At 36.3% G+C, this 23,682-nt stretch overlaps 3 protein-coding genes across 3 annotated transcripts; 1 reads left to right on the top strand and 2 right to left on the bottom strand.

Moving 5' to 3' along the window:
- The first annotated feature begins 367 nt into the window (after nucleotides 1-367).
- LOC140810571 (uncharacterized) lies at nucleotides 368-8,930 on the top strand. The gene is made up of 9 exons (XM_073168415.1): nucleotides 368-512; nucleotides 933-2,585; nucleotides 2,755-2,981; nucleotides 3,061-3,393; nucleotides 6,074-6,320; nucleotides 7,329-7,457; nucleotides 7,552-7,767; nucleotides 8,077-8,200; nucleotides 8,386-8,930. Exons 2-9 carry the CDS (start codon nucleotides 1,035-1,037, stop codon nucleotides 8,616-8,618), a joined length of 3,060 nt encoding a protein of 1,019 aa, XP_073024516.1. The 5' UTR covers nucleotides 368-512; nucleotides 933-1,034; the 3' UTR covers nucleotides 8,619-8,930.
- A 695-nt stretch (nucleotides 8,931-9,625) lies between these two features.
- Nucleotides 9,626-13,054, bottom strand: LOC140809566 (uncharacterized). The gene is made up of 6 exons (XM_073167236.1): nucleotides 12,788-13,054; nucleotides 12,508-12,574; nucleotides 12,393-12,424; nucleotides 11,720-11,961; nucleotides 9,980-10,216; nucleotides 9,626-9,890 (listed from the first exon to the last, which is right to left on the bottom strand). The coding sequence occupies exons 2-6, from the start codon at nucleotides 12,558-12,560 to the stop codon at nucleotides 9,882-9,884; spliced, it is 573 nt and encodes a 190-aa protein (XP_073023337.1). The 5' UTR covers nucleotides 12,561-12,574; nucleotides 12,788-13,054; the 3' UTR covers nucleotides 9,626-9,881.
- Nucleotides 13,055-16,551: 3,497 nt separating this feature from the next.
- LOC140810388 (uncharacterized) lies at nucleotides 16,552-17,253 on the bottom strand. The gene is made up of 2 exons (XM_073168256.1): nucleotides 16,827-17,253; nucleotides 16,552-16,571 (listed from the first exon to the last, which is right to left on the bottom strand). The coding sequence occupies exons 1-2, from the start codon at nucleotides 17,251-17,253 to the stop codon at nucleotides 16,552-16,554; spliced, it is 447 nt and encodes a 148-aa protein (XP_073024357.1).
- Nucleotides 17,254-23,682: the final 6,429 nt, after the last annotated feature.

Below are 23,682 nucleotides of genomic sequence, written 5' to 3'. Positions count from 1 at the left end.
TGATGGCTAGGGAGTTAGGGACAAGTTAAGTTTGGGTTTAGGGATTTACGAGCAATTTCCCCTAGAAATAATTCTGTAATAATAATTATATAATATAATATATTTCATAAAAAATTAAATAATTATAACTCCTCGATTCATTGACTAAACTTATTATTTTGGACAAAGTTCTGGAAAAGGAAACCTCAGTCAAAAAAGCCAGCAACGGAAGAATGACCATATCTATTATTCATGAATAATAATGTTAAAAGTACAACAAAAATATCGTAATATTTATAATAATTAAATCGTGAGATTTTGTTATTAAAAACGTGAGATTATTCATTGAGTTTATATGTTGATAAATGATATTTTTATATTGAATATTTCTGTGTTGTATAAATTATTTATAAAATTTGTTTGTGTACGTGCATTACTCATTATTCATAATCGGATGTTGCGTTGAATTGAAGGTTCATTTCTGCGATGAGGTTTAGGGTTTAATCTGACAATTTTTTGTATCATTTGCTCAGGTATCATATTGCTTACCAGCCTTCGGTCGATCAATTTATTGTTGATATTATCGCACAAATCGATGATAAAAAGAATTGAGCTGCCGATGGAATTTTTTGTGTGATCGATTTTCCTTCCAAGTTCCAATGTTTTTATTTCATGTTCCCTTAGTTTTTCTGCGCTTGGGCTTCATTAATGTGTTCGAATTTTGGTTCATTTCATCATGTTATTGGAGAAGCTCAGTTATTTGCTCGCTGTGGCAATTGCGATGGATATATTTGTTTTGTACATCTTTCGTTTTTGTTTATTTGTGTTCTAATAGATTTGAATTTATTGATTGTTATTTTGATTTTTGGTTAGGTGGTACTTGTACAGGTAGAATTGTGCTAAAAATACTCGTTTTTATTGATAATTCACGTCCTTCTTCTTTTGTTGAGTAGGGTGTTTGTGGGTAGGAAGACAATTCAAAGTGCTTATCCTTAGCAAGAGAAGTGTGGAAAGTTGGATATATATCCTTTCTTTGTAAGATTTGGTGAATTGCCATGGCTTGGTTTAGAGCTGGGTCTCAGGTGGCAAAGCTTGCTGTGAGGCGAACTATATCACAAAGCGCTTCATACTTAGCAAGAACTCGGCTCTCTCCTGTGCAGAAACGATACTTTCACTCCACAGTTTTTAAGTCAAAGGCCCAATCAGCTCCTGTCCCTCGTCCCGTTCCACTGTCCAGGTTAACTGATAGCTTTCTGGATGGGACCAGCAGTGTTTATCTTGAAGAGCTCCAGAGGGCATGGGAGGAAGATCCCAATAGCGTTGATGAATCATGGGACAACTTCTTCAGGAACTTTGTAGGTCAGGCGAGTACATCACCTGGAATTTCTGGCCAAACGATACAAGAGAGTATGCGGCTTTTGTTGCTTGTGAGAGCTTACCAGGTTTTTGGTCACATGAAAGCTACATTGGATCCACTGGGCTTGGAACAGAGGCCCATTCCTGATGATCTAGACCCAGCCCTTTATGGTTTCTCAGAAGCTGATCTTGATAGAGAATTCTTCATTGGAGTTTGGAGAATGCATGGGTTCTTGTCTGAAAATCGTCCAGTGCAAACTTTAAGGGCTATATTGACTAGATTAGAACAGGCTTATTGTGGAAAAATTGGTTATGAATACATGCATATTACAGATCGTGAAAAGTGCAACTGGTTGAGAGACAAAATTGAGACTCCAATACCGATGGAGTATAGTCATCAGAGGCGAGAGGTGATCCTTGACCGGCTTATTTGGAGTACTCAATTTGAGAATTTCTTAGCAGCAAAATGGACTGCAGCCAAGAGGTTTGGGCTTGAAGGTTGTGAGACATTGATTCCCGGCATGAAGGAGATGTTTGATAGGTCAGCTGATCTCGGGGTAGAGAGCATAGTTATTGGAATGTCGCACAGAGGAAGACTGAACGTTCTGGGAAATGTTGTCAGGAAACCACTGCGACAAATATTTAGCGAGTTTAGTGGAGGTACAAAACCTGTGGATGAGGTCGGTCTTTACACTGGAACAGGGGATGTTAAATATCATTTGGGAACTTCCTACGATAGGCCAACTCGGGGCGGTAAGAGAATTCACTTGTCTTTGGTTGCTAATCCAAGTCACTTAGAGGCAGTGGACCCTGTTGTGGTAGGGAAAACTAGAGCGAAACAATATTACTCTAATGATGTTGACAGAACAAAAAACATGGGTGTCTTGATCCATGGTGATGGTAGTTTTGCTGGACAAGGTGTTGTCTATGAAACCTTGCATCTTAGTGCTCTTCCAAATTACACTACTGGCGGGACCATTCACATTGTAGTGAACAATCAAGTAGCATTCACTACCGACCCTAAAGCAGGAAGATCTTCACAGTATTGCACAGATGTTGCCAAAGCTTTGAGTGCACCAATTTTCCATGTCAATGGTGACGATGTAGAGGCAGTTGTTCACGCCTGCGAACTTGCTGCGGAGTGGCGGCAGATATTCCACACTGATGTTGTGGTTGACATTGTGTGCTATCGTCGATTTGGGCACAATGAAATTGATGAGCCATCCTTCACTCAACCTAAAATGTACAAGGTCAGTTCTGTATATTACCTTTTATGGTTCAAACGTTTATTGATTTACTGGTATCTTTACCTTTAATTTCAGAGATTCTTTTTAAAAGTCCATTCTTACTGATGCCCGATATTCAGTCGTGCGTTGATTATTGAAGCTTCTTAATCTCTTACTTCAATGCCTTTTATAGGTTATACGGAATCATCCTTCCGCACTTGAGATTTACCAAAAAAAACTGCTAGAATCTGGTCATGTGAACAAAGAAGACATTGATAAGATAAGCAGCAAAGTCCTAAAAATTCTCAATGAAGAATTTGTTGCCAGCAAAGACTATGTCCCTCAGAGAAGGGACTGGCTTTCAGCTTACTGGACTGGTTTCAAGTCTCCTGAACAGCTTTCACGTATCCGTAACACTGGGTAACACTATATTCGTTATTTATATTATGCAGTTCTTTATTGCTTAATGCTTATTGTGTTTACATATTCTATTTTTCAGAGTCAAACCTGAGATTTTGAAGAATGTTGGCAAGGCTGTCACTACTCTGCCTGAAAATTTTAAACCTCATAGAGCAGTGAAGAGAATTTTTGAAGACCGTGCCAAAATGATTGAGACAGGGGAGGGTATTGACTGGGCGGTGGGAGAAGTACTCGCCTTCGCGACATTGCTTATAGAAGGAAATCATGTTAGATTGAGTGGACAGGATGTTGAGCGAGGTACTTTCAGCCATAGACACTCTGTTCTACATGATCAGGAAACTGGGGAACAATACTGCCCTTTAGACCATGTCATGATAAACCAAAATGAAGAGATGTTTACTGTAAGTAACAGGTATGTTCTGGTACTATGTCTGCTCTATATTTCAAGTTATGTGAATGCGATCGATCTTACAAAATCAGTGGACGAGCGATCCACAAAACATAACCGTGATAAAAAACAGCCATATCGCTAGCAACAAATAAATCTCCAATCCCTAACTATGCCTGATATAAGCATATGCTTGAAACTGCGGTATGTTGAGCGTCCAACTCGCCACTCTGAATTTGATCTTCTCCCATAGATCCTCCCACGAATCTTCTTTGTACCGGAAAATTCTACTATTGCGTTCCATCCATATTGACCAAAAAATGCAATGAACCACTAAGTACCAAAAATCCGTGAGACCCTTCCCCTTTAGGAATCCCGGTTCCATGAGCAACATGTCTTTCGATCTGCATGGAAAAGTCCATTGGAAGCACAAATGCTGCATAACTCTGATCCATATGTTAGTCGTGAAAGAACAGTGTAGCAATATGTGGTCCTGATTTTCCCCACTTTCCTTGCATGAGCAACATTCTTAATGATATTACTTTATTTTCCTTTGTAACCATTAACAATGCTTTGTAAATTCTTCTTGTTTATGCATAAATAAATTGCAGTGAACATCACTTCAAGACATGTCTAATTCATTGTACTGAGTCAAGGAGAGATACTTTTGAAAGGACGAGAAATCTGATTGAATTTGTTTGTTTTTGAACCTTTTGTGTGTCATATGGTTTGCTTTTGTCAGAAAATCATAACAAAATAACCTGTTATATTTATACTTCTGGTTTTTTCTTGGATTTATTTATTTGAATTCATATGCTTTCAGCTGGTTAAACTTATATATTTGAATATACCTGATTTCAAACAAATATTAAGGTAGTGTTTGGTTGAGCTTTCAATTCAATTATAAAGTTTTGCAAAAACATATTGAAATAGTATCTGGGAATAGATTTTGATATTATGTGCAAAGGGAGATTTATCGTAATTTTATTCGGGAAAAATTGGAGTGTAATGATTTGTAGGAAAAAGAATGATTGTGCGACTATTATGCTTTTTGTTTTTTATTTGAAATGGAAAATGAATGGTGGGGTAAATTTTTTGGAAAAGAAAATGATTGGTGGTGATTTGATTTATACGTCTAGAAATGGTTGGAATCTTGAGTTTAATCAAACCCAAACATTCCATAAAATTTTTGAAGTCTCATGGATTCAAGTTGGATTATTTTATGATACCAGGCTAATGGTTTGACTAATTACCGTGGTATTAAGATAGCTAGGAGGGAATATCCTTCTTGGGATTAGATGAAATACCTGCCTTACCCAATGAAACAAGTATCCGTCCTGAATCTTATCAAGCCCTAGCATGCAGCAAGTCTTAAGTATAAGTATAAAAAAACTGATGATTGTTGAATGGACAACTTAGTTTTAACATCAGGTTTAGTTTACATGCTGTCATTTTCTGCAGCATTGATTTCAAACCTAAAGCATCAAAGAATGAATATAAATATAGCTCTAGTTTGTGAGGCAGAACAGATTAAAAGCAGAAATAATAAGTGACGTGACTGAATTAATAAGTAATGAGTGACAGTAAGTAGTACATTCTCATACACTAGTTTTCCTCATCAGCATAATTCTGCTCACTTTTATTGTGCTTATAATGGAACCTGTAAACCCATGATCCTCCTCTTCTTCTAAGGTTGACATTGGCCTCTTCTGTTTCCTTATCCATTTATTGACATGCTATAGTGACAGATAGAGTTAGTGCCCTAAAAAATTTGGTACAAAAGGAGCAAATTTTAGCATGCCGTTAGCTGTATTTACTCCAATAGCTACATGAAAAGAATTTTGTTTTATGAAATTTATTGCAATTTTTTTTAATCAAATGGAACTTCGTTAAAACATGTTTTTATTTGTCGATACTATTTCAAGAGGTTCTACATCACCGAAGAAGCATGTGCTTTACTGCACAGTAATGCTTGAAAAAATGAAATGGTTCATTGTGAGGCCCTGTGCTCAAGCATATTCTTTTTGACTCTTTGAGAACTTTGATTTCGACAAAAGCCAAAGTCATGGACCCATGTGGTAACATTGCTTCCCATATCTTATCTATGCAACAAATGGAAAAAAAAAGGAAAGAAAACTAGATTGTCTTTCAAGAATTTACAAAGGGTAATTCCTTACCCTTTATTCTCTCAGTAAGTTCAAAGACTGAGATACCTAATTTTCTAAAAAAGCAAACCATATCAAAATGTTATCATAATTAGTGGAATTCTAGTTAAATCTAACTATTTTGGAATAATATAATATCCAACAGACTACAAGTTTCCATCACTGCACTGAATTTAAATCACTATGCTTCACTTTGGACTGCTACTATGAAATGTAAAATACTTGAATGATGATATCTTCTGCTCATTTGCATGAGCTTTATCAATGTTTTGCTGTGTTGACCTAGTGGTTGAACCTTTGCGTTGTTCATGTGGTTCATTTTCTAATTTGAGATTGTTTTCATTGTTTTTTTCTTATAGGAAACTATTTTCATTAGAATAAATAAAGGTTACATATTATGTGCGGATGAGAATTCCGCATCATAGTTCTCATGGTTTACATGATATTTTGATTCTTCATTGCTTTTTAAAATTCACTTTAATAATTTTGTGGCTATCATGAAAAATATTATTTATTAATTACTACTGGGCTTTCTCCAGCTCTCTTTCAGAGTTTGGAGTTTTAGGATTTGAATTAGGTTATTCGATGGAAAATCCCAATTCTCTAGTGCTGTGGGAAGCGCAATTTGGTGATTTTGCCAATGGAGCTCAGGTGATATTTGACCAGTTTGTGAGCAGTGGGGAGTCCAAGTGGTTACGTCAAACTGGATTGGTTGTGCTGCTACCCCATGGATATGATGGTCAAGGCCCTGAACATTCAAGTGCTCGTTTGGAGCGTTTCCTTCAGGTATTGTTATTATCTCCATCATCCTGTGCTTATCCCCAGTTCAATTTTTTTGTTTACCCTGTTATTTTATAAACCTACTTGTAACCAAAAAAATGTCTCCTGTAGGGAGCCTTTATTGTACACATATTTCCTTCATTTGGGACTGTCTTCTTGTATTATCAAGTGTCTCTATTTTTCCCTATTTGGTAACTGAGTGGATTCTCTTTGTGTATTGACCTCGAGATAGAATAGAATAGAAGATCATTAAAACCCGTTGGGTGTTTTGTCGAGCTCCTCATATATTCCCTTGCACATGGGACAAATTAGCCATTCAAAAGATTGTTTGAGGTTTCTGAAATAGATTTCTATGCTTTGTATGGTAGTCCCCCTCTGGACGATTGATGTCCAATTTCAGTGATCTGCTCTATGATGATGGCTCTGAAGGTCCTCACATCTTATTGCCTGAAGATTTGTCTGATGAAATGTAAATAAATATTATACCAGTTATACCCCTTTCTTATTTTTAAATTTTTTAAAAAAATTTAGGGAAGGAGAGAGGGTATGGACTAGATGATATGTTACTTGGATCTTATGTTGAAGGGCTTTGGGGTTATGAAACTAAAAGAGATCATTAATGTCAAATTAAATAAGTGGCTTTGTATCATGGTGGGGTCGAATTTATGATATCTCCTATCTTCTAATGCGTTTTTTTGGTATTGTCAAACTGTTCCAATTTAAACATTGAATTATTGAGTAAGTTTCGATGTAGAAATCACTTTTTTTTTTCAAATTTTTTTTTAATCTTCTGGCATCTTATCTTTATCATAATTGAAGCGAATTCAGCAATATTGTGGTGCATGATGGAAATTGGTATTTTGTGCAATGCTACAAATTTGTTGTTTCCTTTGCATAATGGCTTATTACATTTTCTGTGATCGCTTATTTGCCATCTACCTTGACGAAGAAGTCTCACTTTTCTTTTGTATTTTATCAAGGAATAATAAATTGACTTTTTTTTTTGTATTGCAGATGAGTGATGATAATCCTTTTGTAATACCTGAGATGGATTCAACCCTTAGAAAACAGATTCAAGAATGCAATGTTCAAGTGGTGAATGTAACTACTCCTGCTAATTATTTCCATGTTTTGCGGCGCCAAGTAAGTGAATTTGGATAGATAAAGCTGTATTATTCATACGAGTCTGTACATTCATTATGTTCTAAGTTCTAACCTTTTCTTATATATGTTTCAGTTACACAGGGATTTCCGTAAACCTCTTATTGTTATGTCACCCAAGAACTTGCTTCGTCATAAGGAATGCAAATCCAATTTGTCTGAGTTTGATGACGTTCAAGGTCACCCTGGTTTTGACAAGCAAGGAACCAGATTTAAGCGGCTTATAAAAGACCAGAATGATCACTCGGATCTTGAAGAGGGTATTAGACGGCTAGTTCTCTGCTCAGGAAAGGTGAGATATTTTTTTGTCTTTCCTACTTTCCTTGCTAGTTCCTACAGTCTTGTCACTATTTCATTTTTTGTTTTTGACTTTTTTAGTTTTCGTGGGTTGATGGTAGGGTGTGCATGCACCAAGTTTTATGATAATATAGATTTATCTTGCCATAAGACGATTAATTAAGATGTCCAGGTAATGGTTCTGAAGAAAGGATACGGTACCCCTCAGAGAAGTACGAAGTTACCGCAGTATGGCTAGGAAATTTATATTTTTGTTGTAAATTTATTATTTTATGGAATATAATTTGTTGTTGTTTATTTGCAGGTCTACTATGAGCTCGATGAAGAAAGGAAAAAAGTTGGTGGGAAGGATATTGCAATTTGTAGGGTGGAACAACTTTGTCCATTCCCTTATGACCTCATCCAACGTGAATTGAAGAGATATCCAAGTATGACTTTAAAAAGTTTGCTAGCATATCAGTGTGTTATCCAAACACTGGAGCATTTAGGATGGTCTTTACTTGATAAAGTGTAGACTATATCATTTACATAAAAATTCTATTGAGGTATATCAAAAGTGTCGGCTTGTGATATATTCTACTAACTTCTGGTTTCATTTTTACTATTGTTCTAGATGCTGAGATCGTTTGGTGTCAGGAAGAGCCCATGAACATGGGTGCATACAGCTATGTTGCCCCTCGTCTAGGCACTGCAATGAAGGCACTGAGTAGAGGTACTGTTGATGACATTAAGTATGTTGGCCGTGCTCCATCTGCTGCAACGGCTACTGGCTTTTACCAAGTTCACGTGAAAGAGCAAACTGAATTAGTCCACAAAGCTATGCAGCCCGATCCAATTAATTCTTGAAATTCAAGCGGTCAAGTGATTGCAGTGAAGCCTTTTTCTGTGTTTGAGACGTTTTTCACATTTCAAAATGGGCAGCTGTTTCAAACTTCAAATGATCATATTGTTATTTTTGTGAGAATAAAGATACTGTCTGAGACTCTGAAATCAATGTAGTCATTGATGAAATATTACTTTTATGCCAGCATTTTGTAGAAGAGTTCGACGTTTTTGTTATCATGTGTATTCATTGCCATGTATCTTTTATTTTACAAGCAGAAGAGTTATGGTGATTTTTTCGAGTTTATCAAAGTGCTCGAATGTTTTTGTTCTGGATTTGGAATCTTGATATAGCTAATTAGTTGACCTTTTTGCAGTTTGGTTGATTCTGTAATGACATTGACGTTCGTGAACACATGTTAAGATTGATTTTTTTGTGCAAGTGGCAGATTAAACTGGAACCACTCTGCAGCTTTCATGATTTGATTCGGTTTGTGCATGACATTTGTTCGGTTTTGGTTCGTAGAAATGCAAATAAACCAACTCTCAAATTTTGAACACTGGAATTCTCGTACCAAATCGAAATTCATTCCAACCAATTAATTGATCACAATCGAAATAAGATGACGCAATAATTTACTAAGTGTAATAAAGGTCGCCATCGTTCTTTCTTATAAAACTAGAAACTTCGACTTTGTATAACACTCGCCATCACTCTCTTATAAAACTAGAAACTTCGACTTTGTCACCTAAATATTTGTCTTATTTGCATAAATTCTTGTTTGTAGTCTGAGTAAAATGTTAGTATACAGTATCCTGTATAAAAATATTTCAGATTTGGTAGTAGTACTTGGGGGCTGTAAAACCAAAGTTTCTGTAAACTTAAGCACCGAAACAGAACTAAAAATCTCTACAAAGAATCTTAATGCTGATATTCCCAGCACTATGGCATCTGCACCAAATATAATATTATTAATTAATTACTAATTCTCCTCCCACCACATCATCTCAATAGAATAATGACAACATAATTGACTTCAAATCGTAATCATATCACATCAATCAAGCTCATATTGCATTAACTGTCGCATAACTGCAATTTCTAACAGGGTTTTATAACATCAAACCATTGTACAAGAACCATAGTAAACAAGTCTTGGAATATCTTTCAAGGAGCATCAGAAACTAAACTGGCCAAAATCTTCAACTTAACTTCACTTCACCACGAAGGAAGTATCCCACCAAACATTAGTTACTAACCAAGATCTTTAAACTTTCATACATCTTTCAGGCTTTCTGCAAAAGGCAATGCAAAAAAAGAATGAGTTTCAGAATCCAACATTGATTAGATGCACGATGATTGCAGAGCATATGACAAAACTTACCTGCATGGGAAGGTACAGTTTAAACTCTGGTGGGAGTTCCTCCTCTGAATATAGGCGATCAGAGAAGTATATTCTTCTCAGGCGGCAATTCGCGTGAACCTGAACTCTCAGTGTCTCCACATAGTTGGTTCCATAAGCTCGTCGAGTCAGATCTGAAAGGTTAAGCTGGATTTGATTCCATCCCTCGTCCAATTTCAATGGCATGGTGCAAATAAAAGGCTTAACTCTAGTGACAGCCTGCAGTGGACGTGAATACTTCACAATCTAAGAACACACAAATATTTCTCCACAAATGGCAGTACCTGAGAGAGAAACATCGAGTATATGGAAACACGCGAGTACGTCAACTTTAAATCACCAAAACATAATTCATTCACCAGCCTCTTGGAAATCTCTACGTGAACAATTTAGTTAACTTATCAAAAAAGTTTATGAAAAATATTACTGCCTGTAACAAAAATCACGATGTCAAAGCTTTATATAAACAAAATATGATGGTTGATAATCTCTGCAAGTTTTCTCCATTCTTTTCAAAATCTGATAGAGAACAAACATGGAAACAGATTTCCTCTATCTATCTTTCCTCAACTATCGAGTTACTCAAATAACATAAAAAATTGTAATGGGCTCTAAAGTCTTCTAAGTTCAAGTAAATGCATTTGTAATAGTTTTTGCTTTGTTGAGGAAATTACGAGTTTCGATACACAAACATTGAAAACATATGGACAAAAAGCATTTATATTGAAAACATATGGAAATGCTAAGTCAAAGCATGTGGCATTGTAAACATATGGAAATGCTAAGTCAAAGCATGCGGCATATGTGTAATATTAGAGTATACAACAGCATACATGTCATAAAACATGTTCTTTGAAAATAAGTTTATTCTGTATCCGAATTGTGCGCTGCATTGGTGTCCAAGTGTAGTATTCATTAATATCTCAATAAACACATTGCAAATTACACTTCAACAAAGATAATGAAGCCGCAAACCAACTAATCAATACAGATAGAAGCATGGTATCAATGGTCTAGCAAATATGTCTAACATCCTTCGTTACCATCCTAAAGCAAGCCTTCATAACATTGAAATGTGTGTAAGCGGAAAGTATGCATAGAACTCTAAGGTCACTGTTGTTTTCTTTCAAGTTGTCATTTAGCATGGGAAACATATAAATCACATTCGTCGTTCATTTTGGGATTTCAAATAATACCATAAGTATGAAGTTCATGAAAAAAAAGCACATCAATCAGAAACAATACACGCACAAGATAGAACATCAAGGATATATTACTTAAAATGCACACACTAACTATTTGCCACAGATTTCAGAAGTTTTGAGTGAATTCATCGAACCCCATGACAATAAGAGCAGACCTTCATTCCCAGAGTTTTACAAGATGTAATTTATACCATCTAAGATTTGATGGAACAAATACAAGATACCCATGCTTTATATGCTGCTCAAATATCTAGGGTCTTGGCACAAATACAATGCCATTAAACATAAACAAGGAAAAAAAATTAAAAAATACACTATCAATGTTATTTTCTAACAAAAAGAACATCACCTTATGATTGACTTGAGCTACATAATTACATCAACCACACAAATGAAAGTCAACAATAAATGAGTAAAGCAGAGATAACAATAAATGAGTAAAGCAGAAATAAAAGGACAGGCGATATGCTGAGTGATTAATCCTAAATCCTAAAATGTATAAAAATAACTCACAGACTTGGAAATTTGATGCCCGAAATCTTCGACGAACATTTTTATCATCCAGAACCTGAATCTCAAATGTGAAGTACTTCTTCATGTTTTTCACAATCATGACTAAAAACGGTAGCTTGATACCAAGTGTTGCAGTTGGATCAGCAGGACAAGTAATATACGCGGTTTGGACATTGGATCCAACTATTTCGAGGACATTAGATTGTATGTCATCATCTTGCAATCTCTTGATTTGGCCATTAGTGACTGAAAGATATTTTTTCCCATTAAACTATAGCTAAACATAAAAAAAAATTACAAAATGATTATTCCACTACCATGAAAACCTATTTGAGCGTACACTGGTGAAAATGTTTCAAAGCATGATGTGGCCGGCTCTGTAGCACGTTTTTCACAAAAAGGCATTTTTCATGTAAACATAGGAATTGTATATAAATGAAAATAATGTCATTTCAAAGCAAGATATTTTACTGTTCGTCACCTTAAGTAATTTGATTTAAACATAATACAAAGAACATAGGAGAAGACATCTATACAGATATGAATTCCGTAGATGAAGAATAAACTGCTGTCACCATAAAAGAACCCCTTTAAGTATGAAATTTGCAAAAGGCATAATTTCTCGACTGCATACATACAACTGGAAAACAAAGAACAAAATGTTTAAAAAACTCTACCTTCTTTATCCCAAATCTGTAAAGGCTTGCTCCTGAAGTGTGACAATAACCAGAAATTAGAACATAGCGGTAAAAAAGCAATACAAGCTAAAAAAAATTAAAAAACACAACATACCCCAGGCTGTAGAGAATTGACAAGAAACCAGACTGGAAGGTGTTTTTAAACATTCGTTCAGCTGCTTCTGAAAAAAATGAAATAATTAAAGTGATTAAAAAGGTCCGATCTGTAAAGACTTGCTGCTGATGTGCTTTCGAACCTTTCCCTGCTCATATCACAATCCTAACCTACAACATCATATATTCATTTGGGATTGAACGAAAGAAATTGATTTTACGAACAAAAAATATTACAACTAGAAAAATGACGAGAAATAAACGTTAATTGAAATGTGTACCCCTTTATTAGTTTTATAGGGTGGTAGTTCTACGGAAAGCCGAAAATGAAGCGCCAAATTTCTCCTCAGCTGCGTTGTTTCGACCCAGAATTTCTGGTTTTTGCAACGCTTCCGGCAACAGGACGGCGATGGATGCTGGGACGTGTGGGTTGCGCTGGTAGGGACTGTGCTTTGCTGGGAATTTTCTACACTTGATTACGCAGATTTAGGGTTTTGAGCGACGGATTTGTGGGAACGGAAAATATAGGAAGCGGAAAATCTCGTAAATACCATATTTTATCTTTTTTAAAATTATTATTTTAAATAATAATTTAACTAACATATAATTAAACAGGTCTTTTATTGGTTTTTCCTACTAATTAACTCACGAGTAGATTTTTTATGAGACGGTCTCACGAATTTTTATCTGTTAGACGAGTCAATTCTACTGATATTCACAATAAAAGGTAATACTCTTAGCATAAAAAGTAATATTTTTTCATGAAAAATAATATTTTTTCATGGATGATCCAAATAAAAGATTCATCTCACAAAATACGACCCGTGAGACCGTCTCACACAAATTTTTGTCTTAACTCATTATCAGAATTTCTTCTCTTCTATCCTATTTTTTGCTCTGTACTTTTATCAATTTCTAAATCATTATCATATTATGTGATGTGATTTGCTGTGTATATTGGTCGATTCTTCAAACGTGGATACAATCAATTAGAAAAACTTCTATCATTCTATTATCATCTTCGAAATCATTATCCTATTATGTCATGTGATTTGCTGTGTATATCGGTCGATTCTTCAAATGTGGATACATTCAATCATAAAAACTTCCATCATTCTATTATCATCGTGTGAAAGATTGAGTGCAAAAATCTTGATGATTTAACTATGGTAAGTAGCTATCCTTATATTTATCTCACCATCATAATACTTCAGAAAATGCTCGGAGCTAAATGCATCCGTCAGTGGTGATAGATAGAAGATTGAACTTCGAAACACTTTATAGGTTTTGGGAGATTGCAGTATTGGCTAGCGATTTAGATTTTTGGTGATTAATTAATTAATTATTTTGCAGAAAAAAAATGATGAGCAGAAACCTGATATCAGAAATATGAAAACCATGTAAATTGATTATTAGAAGTAGTACAACCCATTCTTTGATGATAAATAGATTATCTGTGTTTATTAACTAATTTATTTTGATTTTATATTGCGGTACTTTACTAGATAATTTTGATTAATCGCGACTTCCACCTTCAAATATTTGACTTTTCAACGCCCCCTCTCAAGTCTCACCTTTGAATCTTCGAAACTAGTAATATATATGTAATAGATGATTATTCAATTTTTCATTTTGTTTGTTTATGGATGAATTAGAATCTCGCATGAGATGAATTTCCTAACCCTTCAACTCAAATTTTTAATATCAAATATTTTATGTCCTCCACCAATTTTGAAGCCGATTTTTTTTATTATTTTTCGATCAAGATTTCTTATATTTGAAACTTCTTTTTGATAAAAAAAAAAGGAATAATATAGATGGTTGCAAAAAATATTTGGGTATGATATGTCGGCAATAATGGAGAGAAACATTGAATGAGGTTGGGACGTAGGGACAAAATTATTAACACGTTTTGCAGGCAAAATGTTGACGAAGGAAATTTCGTGGAAAGATGTAAGACGCGTCACACGGACAAGGGGCTCTATAAATAGAGCTCCCCTCTTCATTCTGAAATCATCATTTCTTCAATTTTTCTCTCATCTTATAGCATTTAAGTGCTTAGTTCTATAATATTTGTGAGGTATTTTGTTCTCCTATATTAAGAGAGTGTGTTTTCTCTTTGGAAACACAGTGAGTGAGTTGTACACCATAAAATATTATAGTGGAAATCTTTTCATCTTGCCCGTGGTTTTTACCCTTATAATTTTTAGGGGTTTCTCACGTAAATCTCGGTGTCCAGTTTATTCTTTATTTTCGGGTTTATTATCTCAAATTACCGCAAGTGGGATCAACAAGTGGTATCAGAGCCTTGGTTTAAAATATCTTAAAATTCTGAGTATCCTCTGTGGTTGTAGCCTAGACTGATCTTCCACATCAGAAAAGATTTTTTGAGCTTTTTTTATTAAGGCGAGATTATTTTGTTCAGTATACTAAATTGTTGTAGACATAATGGCGGGAAGGTACGATAGCAAAGTTCAACAAAAGCAATTTTATGCTGTGGAAAATAAAGATACAAGCAGTTTTAAGAAAGGAGAACTGCTTGGCGGCTATTGGAGATAGACCAGTGGAAATTACGGATAATGGAAAGTGAAATGAGATGAATGATAATGTTGTTGCCAATTTACACTTGGTTATTGCAGAAGAAGTATTGTCAAGTATCTCTAAAATAAAAACAGCCAAAGTTATATGGGATACTCTGACAAAGATGTACGAGGTCAAGTCGCTACACAACATAATTTTCCTAAAGAGAAGGCTTTATACTCTTCGGATGGCGGAATCCTCATCGATGACCGACAATATAAATACACTAAATACTCTATTTGCCCAACTCACTTCCATAGGGCATAAAATAGAGGAAAATGAACGTGCGGAGCTTCTACTTCAAAGTCTACCAGATTCATACGATCAACTTATCATCAACATTACCAACAATATTCTTATGGGCTTTCTAAAATTTGATGATGTCTTAACTGCGGTTCTCGGAGAAGAAAGCCGACGCAAGAATAAGGAAGATAGGTTGGTAACTTCGAAGCAGGCAGAGGCTTTACCGATGATAATTGGAAGATTTATGGACCGTGACTCCAGTGGGATCCAAAGACGAGGTAGACCAAAGTCAAGAAGTAAGAAGAAAAATATTTACTACTTTAAATGTGGCGGTAAAGGGCACTTCAAGAAAGAGTGTACGAGTATCGAGAAAAGTTCTCAAGGAAATGTGGCCAGTACTTCAGGCGTTGGTGAAATATTATTCAGCGAAGCAGCAACTGTTGCAGAAGGCAGGCACAAATTTTGTGACACATGGATTATGGATTCAGGAGCAATGTGGCACGTGACAGTCTCGGAGATAATGGTTTGATCATTATGAACCAATCTCATGAGGATCTGTATTCATGAGAAATGATCATGCCTTGGAAATCGCTGGGGTCGGTACTATCAAATTAAAATGTTTGATGGCACCATTCGCACCATACATGAGGTACGAGATGTGAAAGGACCGACGAAAAATCTTTTGTCCTTGGGGCAATTGGATGACATCGGGTGCAAAACTCGTATCGAGAATATGATCATGAAAATTATGAAGGGTGCGCTTGTGGGATCCCGGGTCCGATACCTAATACTAATAATTATAATTTTAACAAACCAAATGATTTAGTAAATACATAATTTGTGGTTCACAAATTCACATTAACATCGTCAAAATAATTTAATTGTCTCAAATGTTTGAAATATAATTTACAACATGCCAACATAAAGTAGTGAACCAAAGAAATCCAAACATCATCACATATCTCTTAAGACCCGAGAATCCCACTCTAACTCGTGTCTCCTCGCCTGGAACTGGACTCTGACATCCCAAGCCTCGCAGGTGCATTGGTCAACCCACAGTTGAAATACACAGTTCATCAAATCCATAAATACCGCAGGTGCATTGGTCAACCCAAAAGGCATTACCAAAAATTCAAAATGCCCATACCTTGTACGAAAAGCAGTCTTTGGCACATCTGTCTCTCTAACTCTTAACTGATGATATCCGGATCTTAAATCAGTCTTAGAATATACTGAAGAACCCTGCAACTGGTCAAAGAGATCATCAATCCTTGGCAAAGGATACTTATTCTTTACTGTGGCTTTATTCAACAGTCTATAATCGACACAAAGCCTCATAGACCCATCTTTCTTCTTCACGAATAAAACCGGAGCACCCCAAGTTGAAACACTTGGTCTTATATATCCTTTAGCCAATAGATCCTCAAGTTGTTCCTTTAGTTCCTTTAGTTCAATTGGCGTCCATCCTATAAGGAGCTCTAGAAATAGGCTGTGTACCTGGCATCAACTCAATGTTGAACTCAATCTCTCGGACTGGAGGAAATCCTGGAATCTCATCTGGAAATACATCTGAAAATTCACTGACAATTGGAATATCTGCCAATTTATGTACTGACCTTGAAATATCAATTGCATAAACCAAGAAACATTCGGCTTCTTTCTGCAACAAACGATTCATGGACAATACAGATATAAAAGGAATCTTAGCTCGAGAACCCTTACCATAGAACGTCCAGTGATCTGTCATATCAGGTCTAAACTTAACAACCTTCTGAAAACAATCTACAGTAGCCCTGTATCTTTTCAACGTGTCAATGCCAACTATGCAGTCAAAATCAGATATCTCCAATACAATACAATCAAGCTCAATAACATTATCCTCATAACGAAATTCACAACCATATATCATTTCAGCTGACCTCATCACTTTGCCAGTGGAGCAGAAATAGATAATGTAGATGATAATGGCATAGAACGCAACGAAGGCAATGTGACAAAGTGCTCAGCTATGAAAGTATGTGATGCACCAGTATCCATCAAAACATAAGAAGGATAACCAGAGAGAAAACAATTACCTGCAATGACATTATCTGGAGCATTATGTGCCTCATCCTCAGTGAGTGCAAAAACTCGAGCATGCTATCTTGATGTCTGTCCTACCCTGTGGCTACCACTCTGTTTGTTCTGATCTGTCCGGTTTGATTGCTGATAAGAATGAACTATAGGGGTCGGACGATTCTGGTGAGGTGTCTGTCTCGATGATCCGCCAGTCTGAGATATATCACTGCCACGGTTAGGACACACTCGAGCATAGTGTCCAACCTGGTTACACAAGTGGCAAGCTCCCGAGATTCCTCTACACTGATTGGTAAAATGTCTACCACTACACTGACCACAAGTCGGACTTGAATAACCAGTACTCTGAACTGAACCAGACTGTCTCGATCCACTAGAACTCGAAAAATTACTGCCATGCCTCTTAAATTGTTTGCCTCTAGCCTTGAACTGCTCTCTTATGTTGCCACTGTTACCGCCAGTATTACCCTGTCTGAACTGATGTCGGAACTGTGGCTGTTGGGGTCTTTGTGAATATTGAGAACCTCTCTGCCTAATGATTCCAGTTTCAGCTCCCTTGGCTCGATCAAGAGCTTCAGCAAAAGTGTTAGTCCTTCCAGTATTAACCAGGATAAATATATCAGGATTAAGACCATTTATGAAATGATCGGCCTTAGCTTCTTCATCGGATGCTACATGAGGAGAAAATCTCAGTAAATTCGAGAACTTAGCAACATAGTCCTCAATATTCAGATTTCCCTGTTTTAAATTTGCAAACTCGGCTCCCATATATTTCCTGTAAGAGGTAGGAAAGAAACGCTGATAAAATTCAGATTTAAAAATATCCCAGGTAACAATCGTACCTCGACCCTCTAAATCTTTCTTGGTCATTATCCACCAACTCTTAGCAACATCCAATAATTGATGAACAACTAATTTGATTCTACGATCATTTGTATACTCAAGATATTCAAATAACTGATCCATATTCTCCAACCAGTTCTCACACTCTAATGCATTCTCTGTACCCTTCAGCATCGGTGGGTGCAAAGACTGAAATCTGGCTAATAGTATCTCCATCGGAGTCGGAGTTATATCCATCTGAGTATGAGTATCACTGCCCTGATCTTGGGCCACTGGTAAGTCCTGTCTAGGTCTACCATGACCTCTACCTCGAGTAGCCATGTATGATATAAAATAGATCAAACACATATAAAATCACAACATCATAATCATCTCAATCTTGTATCAATCATCTCTAGGCTCTTGAGACTCAACAATCTCAAAAATCTCGAATAAAGCTCAACAATATAATATCTCAATTATAATCAGTTATTTCACATTATAGCACAATGAAATGCTATCAAATATATCACAGGATCAAGCAATTCAAACTGACTCAATCTACCTTGTTCCCAAATATCTTACGCTCTGATACCATCTAATGTGGGGCCCTGGGTCCGACATCTAATACTAATAATTATAAATATAACAAACCCAATGATTAAGTAAAATACTTAATTTGTGGTTCACAATCCACATAAACATCGTCAAAATAATTTAAAGGTCACAAATGTTTGAAATATAAATTTTACATGACAAAATAAAGTAGTGAACCAAAATAATCCAAACATCATCAAATAGCTCCTAAGACCCGAAAATCCCACTCTAACTCGTGTCTCCTCGCCTGGAACTAGACTCTGGCATCCCAAGCCTCGCCTCACCTACCGTCAAGCACATGAAAACAAGAGGTAGCCGACGTGCCGGTGAGTATAAACCCAGTATGATACAATCAATAACATATGAGAATTAAAATGACAAATAGTTCATATGAAATTCATAAAGATGCAATATAATGCAATGCATAATTCGAAGCTGTGGACTATCAATAAATTTCAAGATCAAGTGAATCATCTGGTCATAGGGTACCCAAGGGAAGAGAATCCCCCAACAACATCCACCGACTCATCTACTCGAGGTGGTGTGTTGTGTTCTACAATCCCAAGACTATGGTGCGCCTATAGAGAGTATTCAGGCCATAGTAGCGACCTACGCATACACTATGCCAACTCAACTATAGCCCCATACATCCAAGAAATTAGTAAATCAAGGCGACCTCCGCCATATCAAATCTGAATCGACAAATGGCTCAATATGCAATGCAATGATGCATTTCAATCTCATCAAGTCAATATCATAATATGCTCATCTCAAAAGATCAATCATCAACAAATCACAAGTAATTCATCAAGCCATCAAATTTTCAATTTAAAATAAAAATGATACTTTTACCTCGTATGTTACCGACCGTAACATACCTTTCAAATATTATCAAAAGAAGATCGAAATGTGTAGGTGAGAAGTCTTGAACCTATGAAGTCTATTATAACTCAAGAACTCGGATCATTTATCAAAACAGAGCTGTTTCTGTACAAAATTCATAATTAATTCAATACTGCTTCGAATCAAGATCCGTAAATTTCTTAACCGTGATATGCCGTAAAAACATTTATTGAATAATTTTATCAAACACATAACATGCGTGCTAAAGAGTTAGCTCCTTTACTTTGCCATTGGCTTCAATTCCATTTTAAATTCAAAACAACACAATCACAATCTCCAAATTCCTCAACACCAAAATCCAACAATAACTAAACTCACAAGCTTACCTTAGTTCTTTGAACCCAAAATGATCTTGCTCTTACTCCAAAAACCCAACAAGTAGCTAGAATCAAAGGGACAAATGAAGGAAAAAGAGAACCCTAGCTTCCCTTGGAAAGAAGAATCGAGAAGTGAGGAGAGAAATGAGAGAAAAGTGAACCAACTCTTCTATTTTATCATTTAAATCTCGGAAACACGCATTTTAAAAATCGTTGGCCGCCTGGGCGGACATCTTTTTCCGCCCGGGCGTGGAACTCTCGGCCAAAACACCATTTTTCCTGAACAAGACCCGCACGGGCGCGCACTCTGCGCACATCCACTACAAAGATCGCTTCCGAAACGCCTCTTCCCTTCAGAATTAGGAAAAGTGGTAAACTAGAAAGTTGTAGTCCTATGTCTTGGCTTGCATCTCCAATTAGCCTCATGTCATTTGGAGTTCTGAATAAAAAGTTATGCTCAATCTCCCAACATGTGTCAATGTAGGAATGACGATACGCACGACACACTTCGGGGCGCTTTTGGCTCATCTTCCCTAATGATTTGAACAAAACTCAAAACTAGAAAGTTATAGTCTTATGTCTTATCTTTCTAATGGAAGTGGCCTCACATCAATTGGATCAATATACAAAACATTATTCTAAAAACCACAACTTGTGCCATATTTTTCATACCGTTTATGCATTTCCATTACCTATTTAGCTCAAATTCCACATTTGATTCTACCCATCCATTATCTATTCCATTCTATAACATCATTACCATTCATACCATAACGTAAAGCCAAGAACCATCACAACTACTGCCATATTATATGAAAATTCGGGCATTACAGCGCTTGTGGTTATGAAGGCGGAAAAAGTTTCTGTAAATCTGTATGTACTTTTGGGAGAAACATACAAAGAGACAGAACTAGTTGTTGCATCAATTGGTTCAGGAGAAGAATTAATGGTGTTATGGCATAGAAAGCTCGGGCATATGTCATAAAGACAGTTGAAATTTCTCTCAGAACGAAAGCTACTACCGGGACTTAAAAAAGTGTCATTACCCTTTTGTGAGCATTGTGTTACCAGTAAACAACACATATTAAAGTTTGACACTTCTACTGCCAGGAGCTAAAAGCTTTTGATGCTAAATCTGCAGAAGAAATATTTCTTGGGTATTCATTAGTTAGTAAAGCCTACAGAGTTTTTAAAAAATGCACTTTGAATATATAAGAGTCTATTCATGTTGTATTTGATGAATCTGTGCTAATTGATAAGCCAACTGATCCAGTTGTGCTAGTTGACCGCTTTACATATATTAGGTTGGAGGATGATAATGAAGAGGGGAATCACATTAATCGAAATATCCTTCAAACACCAGAACCAGAAGTGCTGGATCAATCAGTTGAACAAAAAGTTGTTACTGATAATCAGTTGGTGGAGGAAAATGATAATACTCAGTTACCAACTGATACAACACCAACTGAAACTGAAGAAAATATTCAGTTGTCCACTGAAGCAGTTGCTGAGATGGATGCAACAAATGTTGAGTACAGATGGAAGAAATCACATCCACAAGAATTTGTGATAGGTAATCCATTTGATCTGGTAAGAACTCGAAATCATATGATTAATTTATTTATTCATTCAGCTTTCGTTTCCCAACTGGAACCTAAGAAACTGATGAAGCTCTTGGTGATCCTAACAGGATAAATGCCATGCAAGAAGAGCTAAATTAGTTTACCCATAACAATGTCCGGAATTAGTTTCAAAACCAGTTTCTAAAACTATTATAGGTACAAAGTGGGTATACAGAAATAAACTGAACGAACATAGTTCAGTTGTGCGCAACAAAGCAAGCCTTGTAGCACAAGGAAATAGGCAAGAAGAAGGAATATATTACAATGAAACTTATGCACCAGTTGCAAGATTGGAAGCAATTAGAATGTTCCTTGCCTTTGCATCATTCAAGAACTCTAAAGTCTACCAGATGGACGTGAAGAGTGCATTTCTGAATGGTCAGTTGCAGGAAGAAGTATATGTTGAACAACCACCAGGTTTTATCAATCACTCTCTTCCTGATCATGTTTATCATTTGAACAAAGCCTTACATGGACTTAAACAAGCTTTAAGAGCTTGGTACGAAACTCTTTCAAAATTCCTAACTGATCACGATTTTACTCTTGGATCAGTTGATAAGACTCTGTTCAAAATTTCGAAGAATGATAACATTTTACTTGTGAAAATATATGTTGATGATATTGCTTTGGGTCAACTAACCCCAAATTATGTGAGAAATTTGCCAAGTTAATGCATGAAAAATTCGAGCTGAGTATGATGGGTGAACTGAACATTTTTTCTCGATTTGCGAGTGAAGCAACTATAGGCTAATACCTTTATCAGTTAGGCCAAATATACGAAGGAATTGCTTAAGAAATTTGACATAGAAACATGTTCAACTGCAAGTACTCCCATGAGTTCATCAATCAAACTAGACAATGATCAAGGGGGAATATCAGTTGAGCCGACACTTTACAGAGGTTTAATAGGTTCATTATTGTACCTAACTGCTAGTTGTCCTGATATTGTATTTTCTGTTTGCATGTGTGCTAGATTTCAAGCAGATCCTAAGCAATCGCATTTTTCAGCTGCCAAATGCATTTTAAAATATCTTAAAGGCCCACAAAATGTGGGCTTATGGTATGCTAAGGATTCTTCGTTCAATTTAGTTGGATATTCAGATGCATATTATGCAGGATGTAAGCTAGATCGTAAAAGCACCAGTGGATCATGTTAGTTTCTAGAGACAGACTGATTTCATGGTTCAGCAAGAAGCAAACATCCATAGCAACTTCCATAACTGAAGCAGAATATCTTGCTGCTGGAAGCTGCTGTGCCCAACTGCTCTGGATTCAGCAACTACTGAAAGACTATGAAGTCATTGCAAAAGAATCACCAATCTTTTGTGATAATACAGGCACGATTGCAATAACATACAATCCATTTCTTTACTCAAGGACCAAGCATATCGATATCAGACATCACTTCATCAGAGATCATGCTCTAAAGAAAGCAATCAGACTAGAATACATACCAATTGAACAACAAGCAGCAGATATCTTCACAAAGCCATTACCCAGACTAAGTTTTCTCATTTCACAACATTCTTAGCTTAATCGACTGAACATGCAGTTTTTACAGAAACTGAAAAGGTTCCAACTGAAGAGCCAACAACAGTTTCAGTGGTTCAACCAACTGAAGATTCAGTCTCTGTCTCAGCTGATCAACAGACTGAAGAGCCTTCAAGCACCACTGCTGATCCAAATCTCTCCTCTCCTCCAGAACTTCAGAAGGAAGCCTTATCAGACGATGTTCTAGAAATTGTTAATGATGAAATTGAAACAACTGACAGGGCCTTGGTGGTTTTTAATCAAGAAAACACGGAGCAAGAACCAGAAACCTCTGGAGCTAAGTCCCCTGGCATAACAATGGCAATTGAATCTATGTTCGATGAAATTCAAGCCATTCAGTCCGACCTTGTCCGCATGATGACTTCCATTTCTGACATTAAGTCAACTCAATTGCTACATACTTTGAAAATCGACTCTACAAAGCAGTTCATTATGGGAAAACTACAGCAGATCACAAAGGATGTT

This window comes from Primulina eburnea, chromosome 13 (genome assembly GCF_022965805.1).
Source record: "Primulina eburnea isolate SZY01 chromosome 13, ASM2296580v1, whole genome shotgun sequence".
Classification (NCBI taxonomy): domain Eukaryota; kingdom Viridiplantae; phylum Streptophyta; class Magnoliopsida; order Lamiales; family Gesneriaceae; genus Primulina; species Primulina eburnea.
This window is presented reverse-complemented; position numbering and strand designations above follow the sequence as displayed.

Coding starts and splice junctions, on each gene's coding strand:
- LOC140810571 (XM_073168415.1), top strand. CDS start 1,035: ATGGCTTGGTTTAGAGCTGGGTCTCAGGTGGCAAAGCTTGCTGTGAGG. Junction 3,394..6,073: donor ATGTTTACTGTAAGTAACAG/GTATGTTCTGGT, acceptor GGCTTTCTCCAG/CTCTCTTTCAGAGTTTGGAG. Junction 8,201..8,385: donor TGAATTGAAGAGATATCCAA/GTATGACTTTAA, acceptor CTATTGTTCTAG/ATGCTGAGATCGTTTGGTGT.
- LOC140809566 (XM_073167236.1), bottom strand. CDS start 12,560: ATGTTTAAAAACACCTTCCAGTCTGGTTTCTTGTCAATTCTCTACAGC. Junction 12,425..12,507: donor TCAATTCTCTACAGCCTGGG/GTATGTTGTGTT, acceptor GTCACACTTCAG/GAGCAAGCCTTTACAGATTT. Junction 10,217..11,719: donor TTCGGGCATCAAATTTCCAA/GTCTGTGAGTTA, acceptor CGTCCACTGCAG/GCTGTCACTAGAGTTAAGCC.
- LOC140810388 (XM_073168256.1), bottom strand. CDS start 17,253: ATGAGGTCAGCTGAAATGATATATGGTTGTGAATTTCGTTATGAGGAT. Junction 16,572..16,826: donor CAACATTGAGTTGATGCCAG/GTACACAGCCTA, acceptor GACCAGTTGCAG/GGTTCTTCAGTATATTCTAA.